The 19,211-nt window shown below is 49.6% G+C and overlaps 1 protein-coding gene across 1 annotated transcript in view; it reads left to right on the plus strand.

Annotated features, from left to right (window-relative positions):
• Nucleotides 1-18,426, plus strand: part of dnajc3a (DnaJ (Hsp40) homolog, subfamily C, member 3a) — a 214,367-nt gene extending 195,941 nt beyond the window's left edge. The window contains exon 12 of the mRNA XM_072476253.1: nucleotides 18,047-18,426. Within this exon, the coding sequence (XP_072332354.1) occupies nucleotides 18,047-18,204 (158 nt within the window). The 3' untranslated portion in view covers nucleotides 18,205-18,426. The remainder of the gene's footprint in view (nucleotides 1-18,046) is intronic.
• Nucleotides 18,427-19,211: the final 785 nt, after the last annotated feature.

Raw genomic sequence — 19,211 nt, forward strand, 5'->3', positions numbered from 1 at the left:
AGACTTTAACTTTCCAAATATTGACTGGAAAAGATATAGTTCGAGTACATTAGATGGGTCGTTTTTTGTACAGTGTGTGCAGGAGGGTTTCCTGACACAGTTTGTTGACAGGCCAACAAGAGGCGAGGCCACATTGGATTTGGTTTTGGGTAATGAACCAGGCCAGGTGTTGGATTTGGAGGTAGGTGAGCACTTTGGGGACAGTGACCACAATTCGGTGACGTTTACGTTAAGGATGGAAAGGGATAAGTATACACCGCAGGGCAAGAGTTATAGCTGGGGGAAGGGAAATTATGATGCCATTAGACGTGACTTGGGGGGGATAAGGTGGAGAAGTAGGCTGCAAGTTTTGGACACACTGGATAAGTGGAGCTTGTTCAAGGATCAGCTACTGCGTGTTCTTGATAAGTATGTACCGGTCAGGCAGGGAGGAAGGTGCCGAGCGAGGGAACCGTGGTTTACCAAAGAAGTGGAATCTCTTGTTAAGAGGAAGAAGGAGGCCTATGTGAAGATGAGGTGTGAAGTTTCAGTTGGGGCGATGGATAGTTACAAGGTAGCGAGGAAGGATCTAAAGAGAGAGCTAAGACGAGCAAGGAGGGGACATGAGAAGTATTTGGCAGGAAGGATCAAGGAAAACCCAAAAGCTTTCTATAGGTATGTCAGGAATAAGCGAATGACTAGGGACAGAGTAGGACCAGTCAAGGACAGGGATGGGAAGTTGTGTGTAGAGTCTGAAGAGATAGGCGAGATACTAAATGAATATTTTTCGTCAGTATTCACTCAGGAAAAAGATAATGTTGTGGAGGAGAATGCTGAGCTCCAGGTAAATAGATTAGATGGCATTGAGGTACGTAGGGAAGAGGTGTTGGCAATTCTGGACAGGCTGAAAATAGATAAGTCCCTGGGACCTGATGGGATTTATCCTAGGATTCTCTGGGAGGCCAGGGAAGAGATTGCTGGACCATTGGCTTTGATTTTTATGTCATCATTGGATACAGGAATAGTGCCAGAGGACTGGAGGATAGCAAATGTGGTCCCTTTGTTCAAAAAGGGGAGCAGAGACAACCCCGGCAACTATAGACCGGTGAGCCTCACGTCTGTAGTGGGTAAAGTCTTGGAGGGGATTATAAGAGACAAGATTTATAATCATCTAGATAGGAATAATATGATCAGGGATAGTCAGCATGGCTTTGTGAAGGGTAGGTCATGCCTCACAAACCTTATCGAGTTCTTTGAGAAGGTGACTGAACAGGTAGACGAGGGTAGAGCAGTTGATGTGGTGTATATGGATTTCAGCAAAGCGTTTGATAAGGTTCCCCACGGTAGGCTATTGCAGAAAATACGGAGGCTGGGGATTGAGGGTGATTTAGAGATGTGGATCAGAAATTGGCTAGCTGAAAGAAGGTTGATGGGAAATGTTCAGAATGGAGTTCTGTCACAAGTGGAGTACCACAAGGATCTGTTCTGGGGCCGTTGCTGTTTGTCATTTTTATCAATGACCTAGAGGAAGGCGCAGAAGGGTGGGTGAGTAAATTTGCAGACTATACTAAAGTCGGTGGTGTTGTCGATAGTGTGGAAGGAAGTAGCAGGTTACAGAGGGATATAGATAAGCTGCAGTGCTGGGCTGAGAGGTGGCAAATGGAGTTTAATGTAGAGAAGTGTGAGGTGATTCACTTTGGAAGGAAAAACAGGAATGTGGAATATTTGGCTAATGGAAAAGTTCTTGAAAGTGTGGATGAGCAGAGGGATCTAGGTGTCCATGTACATAGATCCCTGAAAGTTGCCACCCAGGTTGATAGGGTGGTGAAGAAGGCCTATGGAGTGTTGGCCTTTATTGGTAGAGGGATTGAGTTCCGGAGTCAGGAGGTCATGTTGCAGCTGTACAGAACTCTGGTACGGCCGCATTTGGAGTATTGCGTACAGTTCTGGTCACCGCATTATAGGAAGGACGTGGAGGCTTTGGAACGGGTGCAGAGGAGATTTACCAGGATGTTGCCTGGTATGGAGGGAAAATCTTGTGAGGAAAGGCTGATGGACTTGAGGTTGTTTTCGTTAGAGAGAAGAAGGTTAAGAGGAGACTTAATAGAGGCATACAAAATGATCATAGGGATAGATAGGGTGGACAGTGAGAGCCTTCTCCCACGGATGGAAATGGCTAGCACGAGGGGACATAGCCTTAAACTGAGGGGTAATAGATATAGGACAGAGGTCAGGGGTAGGTTCTTTACGCAAAGAGTAGTGAGGCCGTGGAATGCCCTACCTGCTACAGTAGTGACCTCGCCAACATTGAGGGCATTTAAAAGTTTATTGGATAAACATATGGATGATAAAGGTATAGTGTAGGTTAGATGGCTTTTGTTTCGGTGCAACATCGTGGGCCGAAGGGCCTGTACTGCGCTGTATTGTTCTATGTTCTATATGCATCAGTACAAGACCAGCTCTCAGTCCCAATATCTCAGTTCTGCCACAGTCCTTCTGCCTTCGCAAACCCCTCCGCCGCTTCCACTGTCCCAAAACAAAAGTCCTTGGATTTGTAGGTCACCCTCAACTTAGCTGAATACACTATGCCGCACTGCACCTTGCTGTTGTACAGTGCCTTCTTCACCCGGCCGAAGGCCGCCTGCCTCCTCGCCAACTCCACCATAAAGTCCTGGTATATGCGTATACCAGCTCCAGCCCACTGCAACACCTGCTTCTGCTTTGCCCAGCACAGGACCGTCTCCTTCACGCTGTACCTATGGAAATAAACAGTCACTACTCTTGGCAGCTTTGGTATAGGCCTCCACTACCTATGAGCCCGATCCACTCATATCGAGCGGGATCATCCCCCTCTCCCAATAGTTCCGCCAACATGTTGGCAAAATACTCCGTTGGCCTCGAGCCTTCCTCCCCTTCGGGATGACCCACAATCCTCAGATTCTGCCGCCTGGATCTGTTTTCCAGGTCTTCCATTTTGGCTCACAGACCCTTGTTGGTCTCTGTCACCCTCCGCAGCTCCTTCCCCATCGAGGTGAGTTGATCACTGTGCTGCGATAATACATCTTCCACTTCCTTCAGTGTCACACCCTGCTCCCGCACCTCTGCTGCTGCGCTCTATACTGCCGCCCTCACCGGGGCAATAGTCTCCTCTATCAGCACTTTCAATACCGTCCCCATCTCCTCCTTCATCGCTTCCATGTGCTTTGTGAACTGTTTCTCAAGTTCCACGGCCATCATCGTGGTTATTCCTTCTGCCGTGAGCAATGCGGCCCCCCCCCCGGCGCCCCAGCCTCTACTTTCCTTACAGTTCCCGCGTCAACTTTTCCACTCACCGGCGGACTTTCATTAGCCCCATTTTTCACGGCCATTTTTTTCGAAAACGTGGACATTTCTCACCACTATCTTCCTACAACTTTTTCAGCATCCGTTACCCCTGGGACCGGACATTAAAACCCCCAAAATTCTACTCCTGAGCGGGAGCCCTCCAATGTGCGGCTGCCTCCCGCCTGCTGTCACCGGACGTCCACCTACCAGTAACCAAAAGTAAATCCAGTTTGGAAATTAAAGCTGATTGTCCCACCTTCTCAATGCAATCCTCTAAGCGGGGATAGGGTAAGAGTCCGTTCTTGTAACTGCATTCACCTTTCTATAGTCCACACACAACCGTTGGGTATCGTCTGGTTTAGGTATCATCACTGGGTGAGCTCCATTGGCTGCAACACTTCAATTATGCCATTTTTAAGCATACTTTCAATTTGTTTGTTAACCTGTGCCAATTTTCCCAACTTATCTCCACTAACTTGCCCATGTGATATCAATAACTCTTTCAGGTCAGTTCGTTTTTCCTCTGGAAGGTAACTAAACAATTTATCCCAATTTGTAAGAACATCCTCGTTTTCCAATTTCATTTGAGGGATGTCAAATTCGAAGTCATCATTCGTTTCTTCACTTTGAGTTAGAATTATTAAAACCTCCTTTTGCACTTCTTCCCTTTCAAAGTACCTTTTAAGAATATTCACATGTCACACTCGGTGAGTTTTCCTTCTATCTGCCACATAATTCACCTCACTTAATTATCCTTTCAATCTGATGAGGTCCACAAAACCTTTGCTTTTAAAGGTTCACCTACCACTGGTAACAATACTAAAACTTTATCTCCACTGGCAAAACTACAAACTTTTGCTTTCTCGTCTGCTACCCGTTTGATAGAATCTACCTTTTTAGTATATATCCGGAGCAAACGCATGCAGAGAAACTAATGGGAGACGGTGCAAACTCCACACCGACACCTGAGGCCAGAATTGAACCTGGGCCCCTGGCACTGAGACAGCAGTGCTCGCCACTGCGCCTCCCTGGCTAAGGATTCGGAGGAGACTCGTAGAGCAGCACCAATTGTGAAAATAGCGGAGGGGGGAGGGTCACCATTGGCAGGAAAGCCTCAGATGGAGCAACATTACCTCCTTGATGAAGCTATTTCGTCAGTAAAGGAAGGAGGTGCAGAGTGACTGTTGAAGACTATTTGAGGGGGCACCTCTTCGCGGGTCTCTGGATCGGGTGGAAAAGTGCATCGAAGTGCAGAGGGTGACGATCTGGGAGTTGGAAATGGTGGTGTCTGACCAGAGTGACTAGATTGTGTCATTGGAGGTGGAAATTTTGGAAGATGTTTGCAATTCGCTTCAGCCTGAGGAGGAGCAGGAGAACCAGTCCAGACGATAACTTGCGGATTGTCGGTCTGCTGGAGGCAGTTTAGGAAACAAGCGCCACAAATTGTGTTTCGAGGATGTTGGCCATGTTGCTGGGGGAGAAGATGTTTTTTAATAATCTTTATTATCACAAGTAGGATTACATTAACACTACAATGAAGTTACTGTGAAAATACCCTAGTCATCACTTTTCCGGCACATGGAGGTTGAATTCAGAATGTCTAAATTACCAAACAACACACTTTCGGGACTTGTCGGAGGAAACCACAGCACCCGGAGGAAACCACGCAGACACTGGGAGAACGTGCAGACTCTGCACAGACGGTTTGATGAGGCCCCAGAGGTGGACTGGGCCCATAGGTCCTTGAGACAGAAGTTGAGAGCAGCAGAGCTGCTGCCGTCAGTGATTGGTTTTTGGGCAAGGGCGAAATGCGTCTAAATTCTAATCCGGATCTACCAGGACATTGAAGTGGAACTGGCTAAGAGGCGAGCGAGCTTCAACAAGGCCCAAACGGTGCTATACCGAGAATAGATTTTATTCATTTGCACACAGCCAGACTCTGCGTAACGTAACGTATGATGACTGGGAATATTACTTTGGGACACGGGAGGTGGCGAATGACTTTATCAGGGACCATTAGCTGGGGGAAAGCTGAGGGGTGGTAAGGGATGGAGGAGTTTTAAGTCCACGAAAGTTGGGTTTGGCTGTTGTTCAGGGTTGCCGATGGAGGAGTAAGTTTGAGGGGTGGGGTGCGATTGCTTAAACCTGCCTCCTCGCCGGTTATTTTTGAGCATTGTTTTGTGTAAGAGGTGTGTTCTCTGGAGCTCTTTGGGATGTGTTGATGGTTTTGATGATTTTTAGAATGGCTGGGGACCTGTTGCACAGGCTACGGTGGGGTTTGCAGGGGAGGGTTGGGGGAATGTGTAAGGGGCTTTGGGCGGGAGTCGCCACGTTAGCAAGCAATGTTAGTGAATGGGAGTGTGGTGGGGGAGGATGGTTGGCCAGATGGGGAGGAGGGGGAATGTGACGTGGCAGGTATGGAAGATGAGCGTGGTCATGGGTGGGTGGGAGACCACCTAGGATGGGCCCGATTCCGAGTGGGTTGAGTGAGGTGGAGCTGAAGCAGAATGATGGCAGATGTTAGATGGGGTGGTGGTGTAAGCCTCTGGTAAGAATGTGACATGGAATGTCTGTGGGTTAAAGGACCGGTCAAGAGGTCCTGGATTTTTTGCACACCTGAAAGGTTTGAGAGCATGGAGGTGATTTTCTTGCAGAAGGCACATCTACTGGGTGAAGGATCAGATGGAGGCGGGGGAAGAGATGGGGGAGACAGGTATTTAATAATAATAGTAATCTTTATTCGTGTCACAAGTAGGTTTACATTAACACTCCGATGGGGTTACTGTGAGAAGCCCCTAGTCTCAACACTCCGGTGCCTGTTCGGGTACACTGAGGGAGAATTTAGAATGTCCAATCCCGTCTTTCGGGACTTGTGGGAGGAAACCGGACCACTCGGAAGAAACCCACGCAGACACTGGGAGAACGTGCAGATAGTGATCCAAGCCGGAATCGAACCTGGGAGGCAGGCTCTGTCAAGCAATGGTGCTAACCACTGTACTACCGTGCCGCCCATTTCATTCGAGGTTTATCTCCAGTTGAGGGGGAGTGGCCATTTTGTTGAGCAAGAAAATGGGTGTTTGTGGGGGCCAGGGAAGTACGAGGGTGGGGGTGGGGGTGGGGGGTGTTGAATGTTTGCTAGTGGTATGTGATAGTGAGTGGGGTGTTGGACGTCGGTGGTGTTAAATGTGTATGCGCTGAATTGGGATGAAGCTGGGTTTGGAAAGAGGTTACTGGGGAAAATTTTGAACTTAGATTCTCACCAATTGATTATGGGAGGGGATTTTCATATATTATGGAGCCGAAATGGGACAGGTCAATCCCCAAATCGATGGGAAGGTCGAGCAAAATGAAAGAGCTGGGAGGGTTTATGGGAAGGATGGGGATGGTAGATCCGTGGAGGTTCAGGAACACAGGAGCAAGGGAGTATTCCTTCTCGCATGTGTATAGGGTCTACTTGTGGTAAGTAGGGCAGTGCTGATTGGGATGGTAGGAGTGGAATATGCGGGAATTGTGATCTCTGCTCATGCGCCGCACTGGTTGGATGTGAGGTTAGTTCGTGACAGGTGAAAAGGCCGGGGTGGAGGTTGGATTTGGGACTTCTTGCAGATGAGACGTTTTGTGAGAGGTGAGCGTGGCGATTAAGAACTATATGGAGCTTAATCAAAATGGTGAGGTGTTAGCCTCATTTTGGATGGTTTTGAAGGTGGTCAGAGGTGAGATTATTTTGTTTAAGGCTCATAGGGATAGGAGGAGGGAGGAGCACGGGCGGCTATTAGAAGGCAGTTAAGGTAAATAGAGGCTACTCAGCGGTCCTGATGAAGCAGTTAGCGGCAAGGAAGATGTTGCAGGGGCAGTTTGATTGGTTGACGACAGACAAGACGGTGGGGCAGCTGCAGAGGGCTAGGGGAGAGTGCATATGAGTATGGGGAGAAGGTGAGTCTTGTATTGGCCAACCAATTGCAGTGTTGAGGGATATTTTGCAGGTAAGCGGGAGGTGATGTCGGAGCCGGAAAAGGTAAGTAAGGTGTTCTATGTGAAGTTACGGTACATGAATAAGGCTGAGCTGATTGGAGAGACGGGGGATATGGAGTGGTTCCTGGACGGGTTGCAGGAGGGAAGAGTCATCCACTGGAGGCCAGAATGAGCTTGATTCAGTTCAAAGTGGTGCACAGGATACACATGACTCTGGCTAGGATGAGTAGGTTCTTCCATGGGTGTGAGAAGTGTGGGAAGGAGCCAATGAATCATGCTCCCATGTTTTAGGGCTGTGACCAGTTGGAGAATTTTTGGGAGGCAGTTTTCAGGACATTCAGGGTAGTGGGGATGGAAGTTAAGCTGTAAGGGAGGCAATCTTGGGGGTCTCTGAGGAGCCGAGGCTGCTGGAGGGCAAGGGGGCCAATGTTGTGGCCGCTGATCGCCTGGTGAAGAATCCTTTTGAACTGAAGGTCAGATGTGCCACCAGGGATGTATGACTTTCTCCAGCTGAAGAAGATTAATTTTGTTCTGTGGAGGCCCCCGTGCAGCAATGTACCCCAAACAAACCACACCAGTCAACCTCATTGTCCCGCTAACAGTGACCAATTCTTAGTGCAAAATGAAAGGCCACCATCTTGGGTAGGACCTTTGATTGATCCCTCACTGTAAATTTGACCTTCCCAAGGTGCAGCAGCCCCAAGTCACTTAGCCACACTGCGCCACGAGGTGACGTCGCCTGTCTGTAGCTCAGTAGAATTTGCCTCTGAGCAATCAACGAGGCAAATGTCAGAGCATCTGCCCCTGTACCCGCCCTCAACTCTGGCTGATCTAGTCTCGTGACCGGGTTCTAAATCAATATTTAGGATTGATGATATGGTGCTAAAGAAAGACACCCACCAATTTGGGACAGGACCAGAACATGTGCATGTGCTTTGCAGGTCCTCTCAAACACCGCTCACACCTATCTTCAATCCCGTCAGAAAATAGACTCATTCTGGCCTTGGTGAATCAAACTCAACCTCGTGCCGGATGATGTAGCTTCACTCTGTGGAGGACTCGCTCCACACCTCTAAGGATCCCTGCTCCTCCTCCCATCTGACCTTCACATCTTTTATCGGGGCCTGCTCCTCCACCAAGATCCATCCATATATCCTGAAATGTGCTACCCTCCTCTGACCCTGTGCAGGAAAGAATCCTCTCCAATAAACTAGAAGGTAGTGCTATCGGGAATGTCCTACAAACAAAATTACATACCTGGAAGTATCTAAATGGATCTTCCACCACCCGCTCTGCTTTCTCCTTCAGCTTCACCAAGGTGGCGAACTGCCCCTCCAGAAAGAAATCCTCTCCAGTCCCTGCCTTTTCCATCCCCCAAATGCAGCATCTAATCTTGCCGGCTCAAATAAATTATTTTTGCACATAGGGCAGTATCAAGATTGGCCCCTAAGCTTAAAATGCTGTCTGAGTGTATCTTCAAAACAGAGACAACGACCAGGTTTGAAGAATATTTCACTGCTGCTAGACCAGTGCCTCCAAGCTGCATCCTCTGCATGACCACGACTACCACCGACTAGGGGACCTCCAGCTTCCATGACCACCCTCCCGGCAGTGGTGAGCGCTGGCTGAACTGGGGTCCCTGCAGCCAGGCCATCTTTCATACCCTTCTGATAGAGCTCTGAGGCAGGTTGAAACATTGAACAGGTGTTTATTGTGAAATGATGAACATTCATGCCCTAGCCCCTAAAGCTTTGTGCTGCACCCATGCCAACTTAACTGGTGTCTATCTTTCTGGCTTCTGGGCTTGCGTCTATGTAGATCCCCAGGCAGTTTATCAGACGTGGAGGCAGCCTGCTACGGTTCCTGCCCTGTGACCCCCTTTGCCGGCTGTCTTCTGGGCCTGGATGGGCCTGTCTGCTGCTTGGGTGTTGCAGGTGGCATGGTGCTGCCCTGTTCTGCCTGCAGCCCATCAAGTGTGCCCGGAACAGGAGGGTAGAGGCAGAGGTACTGTGGTGTTCCAGCACCACCGCTGCGAGAGTCACCGGCACGGGCCTCATCACCACCACCTCCTTCCTCAGGGTGCCCGATTGCCCCTGGGCTACTCCTTGGGACGGGGGTGCAAGCAGAGCTAGCCCCTGGAGCTCCCCTGCCACCTGGCACTGCCCGTTCTCTCTCGTCTTGACCAGGGTCTCATGGTCACTGCCATGGAGCACAAGGAGTGGACCATCTCCATCTGGGTTTGTGCTACCACCCTCTGGGTCTGTGCCACATTAGCCAGTGACTCTGCCACCTCCCTCTGTGTGATGCTCAGGTCAGCCAGCACCAGAGCAATGCTGCTGACGCTCTCCGCCATGACCGCTGTGACTGGGCCATGTTCTAGAGCGCTGCTGCAATGTCCAGGTGGCCCTGGTACGTGGCTGTCTATGATGGGGTAGAGCCATCCTCCAACCACCGCCCCCCCCCCCCCCCCCCCCCCCCCCCCCCCCCTCGGGGGTTCCTACCTCCACTTGCTGTACCGCAGCATGTGTGGTTGCATCAGAAAGTGCCTCAGGAGCCTCTGCTAAAGCGTGCCACTGAAGTGAGTGTCTCTGGGATGGTGGAGGGTGTTGGAGACCGCTTTCACGAGAAGTCAGTATCGTCCCTGGACTGGTGCTCCAGGGTGTCCCGGGTTGTGGTTCAAGGGCTCTTGTCACTGTCCGTTTCCTCTGCCTTGCTGCTATCAGCTTGGGGTTGTGATCGGGGGGACATCAGAAGGGCCCGCCTTGTCACCAGGTGATTCTGCAAGATATGACGTGTGACTGGATTGTGCTTTGGGCGAATGGGTGATTCATAGATTCCCTACAGTCCAGGAGGAGGCCATTCAGCCTATCAGGCCTGCAACGGCCCTCCAAAGGAGCCCCCCCCCCCCCCCTTCCCCCTCCCCAAGGCCCACGCCTCAGCCCTATCCCCTAACCCCATCTAACCTTTTTATTTTGCGGACACAAAGTGGCAATTTAGAATGGCCAATCCACCTAACCTTGCACATCTTTGGACTGTGGGTGGAAACCGGAGCACCCGGAGGAAACACACGCAGACACTGAGGGAACTGAGAGAATGTGCAAACTCCACACTCGCCCAAGGCCGGAATTGAACCCGGGTTCCTGGCGCTGTGAGGCAGCAGTGCTTAACACTGTGCTACCATGGTGTGAAGTGGGGGTGACAGTGTGGAGTGGTGATGCGTACCATGGGGAACTGCAACTCGGCGGGGTCTCACTTGCTCGCCCATTGCCGACTTCTGCCTCAGTGACCTGCCCTCTTTATGGGCCCACCAACCAGGTCCAGTGCCTGCTGCTCCACCACGGTGAGGTGCTGCAGATCCGGTGGTCCTTGTCCGGTATCTTTCCCAGCAAGGCAGAGGAGGCAGATAGACAAAGTGCACAGTGTTAGGCAATCTGGTGCATGTAGTGCAGGAGTGGGTAGCTGGTGGCATTTGTGGCTAGGGCATCTGGCCATGGTGGCTGGTATGGGTCGTGGCATGTGGTGCAGGGTTGGGAGTGCGCACATTGCCAGTGGGTGGGGGTCCAGTCACCCTCTGGGTGGTGGGGTGGGTTATGGGTGTGTGGTACAGTTCTGCCTATTCACCCTGGGGAGGTCTTTCAACTTCTTGCATTGCTGACCAGCCCTGGCGGTGGAGCCCACGGCATCTGCCACCTGCGTCCAGGCCCGTAGATGGCAGCCTCCTTACCACATCGATGTACAGGGTGGCTCCCCTGCACTCCATGACGACCAGCAAGATCTCCACCTCTGTTTCCGCAAACTGGGTGCCGCTCTCCATGCTGCCATCTTGTTTGGGGATTGGAGTGCTAATATGCGGCTGCAGCTTGTCAGCCTCTCTAGTATCAGATACATTTTTCATTGGAATCGCTCGTGTTCCATGTGCCACTGGTGCTAGCCATTAGCAGTTGATGAATTGCTCCGGGACCGGTGCCATTTCTGCTGTCGTAAAAGTCCACCGGTTCTGTCCCGGCATCAGCAGTTTGTTTCTGAAACCGAGAATCCCGCTCCATGTTTCACAAAGGGCAGGACTGCTTTTGGATTTCGATATTGGAATAGAGTATAATTTCAAAATTTGATACCAAACTTGAAATAGCGAGAAATGAGTGTCAAATCAACTACAAAAAGACATGGCTGTTAGACAAGTCTTTATCATACAGTTCTAAAGAATGCAGTGCATGCGTTAGATCTTTGAAGAACGGGCATTTGAGTAATTAGCAGAGGATATGAGATCTTAATAGAGGTATTGAGAGCAAAAGCAAGGAAGTTATATTTGATCTTCATAAAGCTCTGGATATGTTACAATCAGAGTATTGCATCCAGTTTTCATAGATTCATAGAATTTACAGTGCAGAAGGAGGCCATTCGGCCCATCGAGTCTGCACCGGATCTTGGAAAGAGCACCCTTCCCAACCGCACAGCTCCACCCTATCCCCATAACCCAGTAACCGACTTCCGGGTGCGGCGATGACCAGCTGAGTCGCACGTTTCGGCAGCTCCCTGTGAAACGGACTTTTGGGCTCTTGATAGGAGCCCCAACGGCAATTTTAACGGCTGAAAACACCGTGCGGTAAACCAGAAGGGTGTTCCCCCTGGACACGGATGGAAAAAGGAGAGGAAAGTGGCCGGATTGCAGCGGATCCTTTGGAACAACGGCAAGGAAGGCAAGCAGAAACCAAGATGGCGTCGGAAGGTGGCAGTTTCATATGGGGCCCTGAACAACAAGAGTTTTTGAAACGCTGCGTGGAGGAGATAAAAAAGGAAATGAAGAAAGAGTTGTTGGCCCCGATATTACAGGCGATTGAAGGGCTGAAAGAGGAACAAAAGACCCAGGAGCAGGAGCTTCGGGTCGTGAAGGCGAAAGCAGCAGAGAATGAAAACGACATACAGGGCCTGGTGGTGAAGTCGGAGATACAGGAGGCACACCAGAAACGATCTGTGGAGAGGTTGGAGGCACTGGAAAATAACGCAAGGAGGAACAACTTGAGGATTCTTGGCCTTCCTGAAGGTGTGGAGGGGGCGGACGTCGGGGCATATGTGAGCACGATGCTGCACTCGTTAATGGGAGTGGAGGCCCCGACGGGTCCGTTGGAGGTGGAGGGAGCATACCGAGTTATGGTGCGAGGATCGAGAGCAGGAGAAGCTCCCAGAGCCATAGTGGTGAGATTTCTCCGTTTTAAGGATAGAGAAATGGTCCTTAGATGGGCGAAGAAAACTCGGTGTAGTAAATGGGAGAACGCGGTGCTCCGCGTCTATCAAGATTGGAGTGCGGAGGTGGCGAGAAGGAGGGCGAGCTTTAATCGGGCCAAAGCGGTACTTCACAAAAAAAAGATAAAGTTTGGAATGCTGCAACCGGCAAGACTGTGGGTCACATATCAAGGGAGGCACCACTACTTTGAGACGGCGGATGAAGCGTGGACTTTTATTGTAGAAGAAAAATTGGAATGATTGGACTACGAAAATGAACGTTTGGACAAAGTGGTGGGACGAGTGGGGGGGGGGCGAAGAGGGATTGTATGATTAATCCTGCGGTATGGTAACTTTTCTTTCTCCCACAGGTGGTGATGGGGGGGAGGTGGGGAGGGAGAGGAGATGGGGTGTTGGCCATGGGAGGCGGGGCCGAGGGAGAGGCGCGGGCTTGGTTCCCGCGCTATGATAATTATGGCGGGAATAGAGAAGCAGGAAGGAGGGGGCGCCGCACGGGGCGAGCCGTGATCACGGGGGGAAGCCGAGGTCAGCCAGAGTTTGCTGACTTCTGGGAGCAACATGGGGGGAGTAATTACGCTAGCGGGGTGTCTAGCCGGGGGGGGGGGGGAGAATTACTGGGTTGCTGCTGCTGGGGAAAGGGGGGAGTGGGTACGGGAAAGGATGGGCGGGGGGGCACCGTCTGGGAGAAATACAGCTGCGTGGGAACTGGGCGAGAAGCTGGAAAAAGATGATGGCTAACCGGCAAGGGGGGGGGGTGGGAAGCCCCCCAACTCGGCTGATCACGTGGAACGTGAGGGGACTTAACGGGCCGATAAAGAGGGCACGAGTACTCGCACACCTTAAGAAACTTAAAGCAGATGTGGTCATGTTACAGGAAACGCACCTGAAACTGATAGATCAGGTTAGGTTGCGCAAAGGATGGGTAGGGCAGGTGTTCCATTCGGGGCTGGATGCGAAAAACAGGGGGGTGGCTATATTAGTGGGGAAGCGGGTAATGTTCGAGGCAAAGACTATAGTGGCGGATAACGGGGGCAGATACGTGATGGTGAGTGGCAAATTACAGGGAGAGATGGTGGTGCTGGTAAACGTGTATGCCCCGAATTGAGACGATGCCAATTTTATGAGGCGAATGCTAGGACGCATCCCAGACCTAGAGACCGGAAAGCTGATAATGGGGGGAGACTTTAACACTGTGTTGGAACCAAGGCTGGATAGGTCGAAGTCCAGGACTGGTAGGAGGCCGGCAGCAGCCAAGGTGCTTAAGGATTTTATGGAGCAGATGGGAGGGGTGGACCCGTGGAGATTCAGTAGACCTAGGAGTAAGGAGTTCTCGTTTTTCTCCTATGTCCATAAAGTCTATTCACGCATAGACTTTTTTGTGTTGGGTAGGGCATTGATCCCGAGGGTGAGGGGAACGGAATATACGGCTATAGCCATTTCGGATCATGCCCCACACTGGGTAGACTTGGAGATAGGGGAGGAAACAAGAGGGCGTCCACCCTGGAGAATGGACATGGGACTAATGGCGGATGAGGGGGTGTGCTTAAGGGTGAGGGGATGCATTGAAAAGTACTTGGAACTCAATGACAATGGGGAGGTTCAGGTGGGAGTGGTCTGGGAGGCGTTGAAGGCGGTGGTTAGGGGGGAGCTGATATCAATAAGGACACATAAAGGGAAGCAGGAGAGTAAGGAACGGGAGCGGTTGTTGCAAGAACTTTTGAGGGTGGACAGACAGTATGCGGAAGCACCGGAGGAGGGACTGTATAGGGAAAGGCAAAGGCTGCATGTGGAATTTGACTTGCTGACCACAGGCACTGCAGAGGCACAATGGAGGAAGGCGCAGGGTGTACAGTATGAATATGGAGAGAAGGCGAGCAGATTGCTGGCACACCAATTGAGGAAAAGGGGAGCAGCGAGGGAAATAGGGGGGGGGTGAGAGACGAAGATGGAGAGACGGAGCGGGGAGCGGAGAGAGTGAATGAAGTGTTTAAGACATTTTATAAAAAATTGTATGAAGCTCAACCCCCGGATGGGAGGGAGAGAATGATGGAGTTTTTGGATCGGCTGGAAATTCCCAAGATGGAAGAGCAGGAAAGGATGGGATTGGGAGCACAGATCACGGTAGAAGAAGTGGTGAAAGGAATTAGGAACATGCAGACGGGAAAGGCCCCGGGACCGGACGGATTCCCAGTTGAATTTTACAGAAAATATTTGGACTTGCTCGCCCCGCTACTGACGAGGACCTTTAACGAGGCAAAGGAAAGGGGACAACTGCCCCCGACTATGTCAGAAGCAACGATATCGCTTCTTTTAAAGAAGGAAAAGGATCCGCTACAATGCGGGTCCTACAGACCAATCTCCCTCCTCAATGTAGATGCCAAGGTCTTGGCCAAGGTAATGGCAATGAGAATAGAGGAATGTGTCCCGGGGGTGGTTCATGAGGACCAAACTGGGTTTGTGAAGGGGAGACAGCTGAACACGAACATACGGAGGTTGTTAGGGGTAATGATGATGGCCCCACCAGAGGGTGAAACGGAGATAGTAGTGGCGATGGATGCCGAGAAAGCATTTGATAGAGTGGAGTGGGATTATCTGTGGGAGGTGTTGAGATTTGGGTTCGGAGAGGGGTATGTTAGATGGGTGCAGCTGTTGTATAGGGCCCCAGTGGCGAGTGTGGTCACGAATGGACGGGGATCGGCATATTTTCGGCTCCATAGAGGGACAAGGCAGGGATGTCCTCTGTCCCCATTACTGTTTGCACTGGCGATTGAGCCCCTGGCGATAGCGCTGAGAGGTTCCAAGGGATGGAGGGGAATACTTAGGGGAGGAGAAGAACACCGGGTATCTTTATATGCGGATGATCTGCTACTATATGTGGCGGATCCAGCGGAGGGGATGCCAGAAATAATGCGGATACTTGGGGAATTTGGGGATTTTTCAGGGTATAAATTGAACATGGGGAAGAGTGAGCTGTTTGTGGTGCATCCAGGGGAGCAGAGTAGAGAAATAGAAGACCTACCGTTGAGGAAGGTAACAAGAGACTTTCGTTACCTGGGGATCCAGATAGCTAAGAATTGGGGCACATTGCACAGGCTAAATTTGACGCGGTTGGTGGAACAGATGGAGGAAGATTTCAAGAGATGGGATATGGTAGCATTGTCAATGGCAGGGAGGGTGCAGGCGGTTAAGATGGTGGTCCTCCCGAGATTCCTCTTTGTGTTTCAGTGTCTCCCGGTGGTGATCACGAAGGCTTTTTTCAAAAGGATAGAAAAGAGTATCATGGGTTTTGTTTGGGCCGGGAAGACTCCGAGAGTGAGGAAGGGATTCTTACAGCGTAGTAGGGATAGGGGGGGGCTGGCACTACCGAGCCTAAGTGAGTATTATTGGGCCGCTAATATTTCAATGGTGAGTAAGTGGATGGGAGAGGAGGAAGGAGCGGCGTGGAAGAGATTAGAGAGGGCGTCCTGTAGGGGGACCAGCCTGCAGGCTATGGTGACAGCCCCATTGCCGTTCTCACCAAGGAACTATACCACGAGTCCGGTGGTGGTAGCTACACTGAAGATTTGGGGACAGTGGAGACGACATAGGGGAAAGACCGGAGCACTGGGGGGGTCCCCGATAAGAAACAACCATAGGTTTGCCCCGGGGGGAATGGATGGGGGATATGGAATGTGGCAAAGAGCAGGTATAACGCAATTGAAAGATCTATTTGTGGATGGGAAGTTTGCGAGTCTGGGAGCGCTGACCGAGAAATATGGGTTGCCCCAAGGGAATGCATTCAGGTACATGCAATTGAGGGCTTTTGCGAGGCAACAGGTGAGGGAATTCCCGCAGCTCCCGACACAAGAGGTGCAGGACAGAGTCATCTCAAAGAAATGGGTGGGGGACGGTAAGGTGTCGGATATATATAGGGAAATGAGAGACGAAGGGGAGACTATGATGGACGAACTAAAAGGGAAATGGGAAGAGCTAGGGGAGGAGATTGAGGAGGGGATGTGGGCAGATGCCCTAAACAGGGTAAACTCGTCGTCCTCGTGCGCCAGGCTAAGCCTGATTCAGTTTAAGGTATTACACAGGGCACATATGACTGGAACACGGCTCAGTAAATTTTTTGGGGTGGAGGATAGGTGTGCGAGGTGCTCGAGAAGCCCAGCGAATCATACCCATATGTTTTGGTCATGCCTGGCACTACAGGGGTTTTGGATGGGGGTGACAAAGGTGCTTTCGAAAGTAGTAGGAGTCCGGGTCGAACCAAGCTGGGGGTTGGATATATTTGGGGCTGCACAAGAGCCGGGAGTGCAGGAGGCGAAAGAGGCCGATGTTTTGGCCTTTGCGTCCCTAGTAGCCCGGCGCAGAATATTGCTAATGTGGAAAGAAGCCAAGCCCCCGGGGGTGGAGACCTGGATAAATGATATGGCGGGGTTCATAAAGTTAGAGCGGATTAAGTTCGTCCTAAGGGGGTCGGCTCAAGGGTTTACTAGGCGGTGGCAACCGTTCGTCGAATATCTTGCGGAAAGATAGATAGGGGAGAACAAAGAAGGCAGCAGCAGCGGCCCAGGACTTGGGGGGGGGGGGGGGGTGGCCTGAGACAAGGCAGTTGCCAATTAGGGCTAGTTTTTATTTTTTGTTATTTAATATTTATTTATTTGTTGTTTTTGTTTAAATTTAAAAAGGTCATTATTATCTGTATTGTTACAATGTTGTGTAAAGGATGCACAATGTACTGTGTTGGTTGACCAAAAATTTTCAATAAAATATTATTTAAAAAAAATAAAATAAAATAACCCAGTAACCCCACCCAACACTAAGGGCAATTTTGGACACTAAGGGCAATTTAGCATGGTCAATCCACCTAACCTGCATATCTTTGGATTGTGGGATGAAACCGGAGCACCCGGAGGAAACCCACGCACCGACGTGAAGAACGTGCAAACTCCGCACAGACAGTGACCCAAGCCGGGAATTGAACCTGGGACCCTGGAGCTGTGAAGCAATTGTGCTAATCACTATGCTACTGTGCTGCCCTGGTCTCGGTCTCGCACCTCCATGAATCAAGTTAAAATCCGAAAGGATGCAGAAGAGATTTACCAGAATGGTCCCAGGTATGAGGGAGTTCAGCTACAGGATTCGATTGGAGAAACTGGGTGTTCTCCACGAAGCAAAGACGATTGATGGAAGATTTGGTAAAGGTGCGCACAATTATGGTGGGTTCAGACAAGGTAGAAAAAGAACAGTCCTGTCAACTTATTACACAAGGATTAGGGAAAATGGATTGGGGGAATGTGAGGAAAACCCTTTGTGTCCAGCAAATACCTGGAACTTGCTGCTAATGAGGATGCTGGGAGCAGAGAATATGAATTCAGAAGGAAATTGGATAGGGGAGGGGGTGACAGGGTGTGGTGTTCTGGAACTAATTGGCGATCAAATTGACTGAGCTGGCATGGATGTTTAATGGGCTGAATACCTATCTTCTGTATCAGAAAGATACCATGACCCTAGGGCTAATATTTTTTTTTTTTTTTCATTATAGAAATGAGGAAGAAATTTGATTCGGGCGAGGATCCCCTGGATCCAGAAAATCAACAGGGCGGAGGTGGTCATCACTTTCACAGATCCTGGAACCAATGGCAAGGGTTCAATCCTTTCAGCTCAGGAGGACCGTTTAATTTTAAGTTCCACTTTAACTAAGTTTGAGTATTGGCCTACTCATTTCTATAAAGACTTCATAGAACAGAAATGTTGAATGTGATGCCAGAAACCACGTCAAAGTTTTAAACAGCGTAACGCTCTTTTTCAGCCAAAAATGTTCAGAAGTAGTATTTTTCACACACAAAGGACAGTTTTGAAATATTTTCCTTAAAAATATAATGCAATGTACACTTATAATAAAATAAAATTGCTTTTGTAAAATGTGATCCCATTGAAAATTTATTTCCCCCAAATATTGTCTTAATTTATACAGGTGATTTGAAAGCCCTTGGCTTTGAAGATAAAAGAGGAAATATGATGCAGTTAAATGGCAATTTTGTAATTGGTTCAAGCACTCTTTGAATAATGTTAGAATGAGAGCAGTTTAGTGGCATACAATGGCACTTGTTCTCCTCCATGTTATATTGTGGAATTGTTTCAAATTCACGGAAGTCAACTTGTAGTACTTCAAAATATTCTAGTATTCATCCCTACATGGAATGTGTTTTAGGTACATTGAAGTCCCATTCACTATTTGATCTAATTTAATCCACTTGTAATTTGTTAATGTGTAAGGAGACGAGAATGGTTTAATACTTGTATACAAGAGTATAGGATTATTTCTTTATAACAAATCATCTGGATATACACTCCAGTGCAACCTTTTTTTATAATTTTGGGAGAAAGTTGGGGAATTTTAATATTTGAAATGGTGTTTATGCTGTAATTCTATATAGTGTTTAATCCTTACTTGCATATTATATTTGTTACCGGTAAATGCCATCATTAGACTTCTCAGAATCGTGCCTATTTCTTGAGTGTTGCTAAAAAGTCTAAACTTTTTGTCTTGCACACATTAGAACCCTTCGTATAAGGGGAAAAATAACTGAGTGCTAATTGGTTGGCAAGTGTTGCCACGGAAACTGCACCAGTTGATGGTGACTGACCGTTGACTGTGAAGCGTTGTTTGAATTTTAAACCTGGTAGCTTGACCTGGCATTGTCCTA

Source organism: Scyliorhinus torazame, chromosome 15 (assembly GCF_047496885.1).
Source record: "Scyliorhinus torazame isolate Kashiwa2021f chromosome 15, sScyTor2.1, whole genome shotgun sequence".
NCBI lineage: Eukaryota > Metazoa > Chordata > Chondrichthyes > Carcharhiniformes > Scyliorhinidae > Scyliorhinus > Scyliorhinus torazame.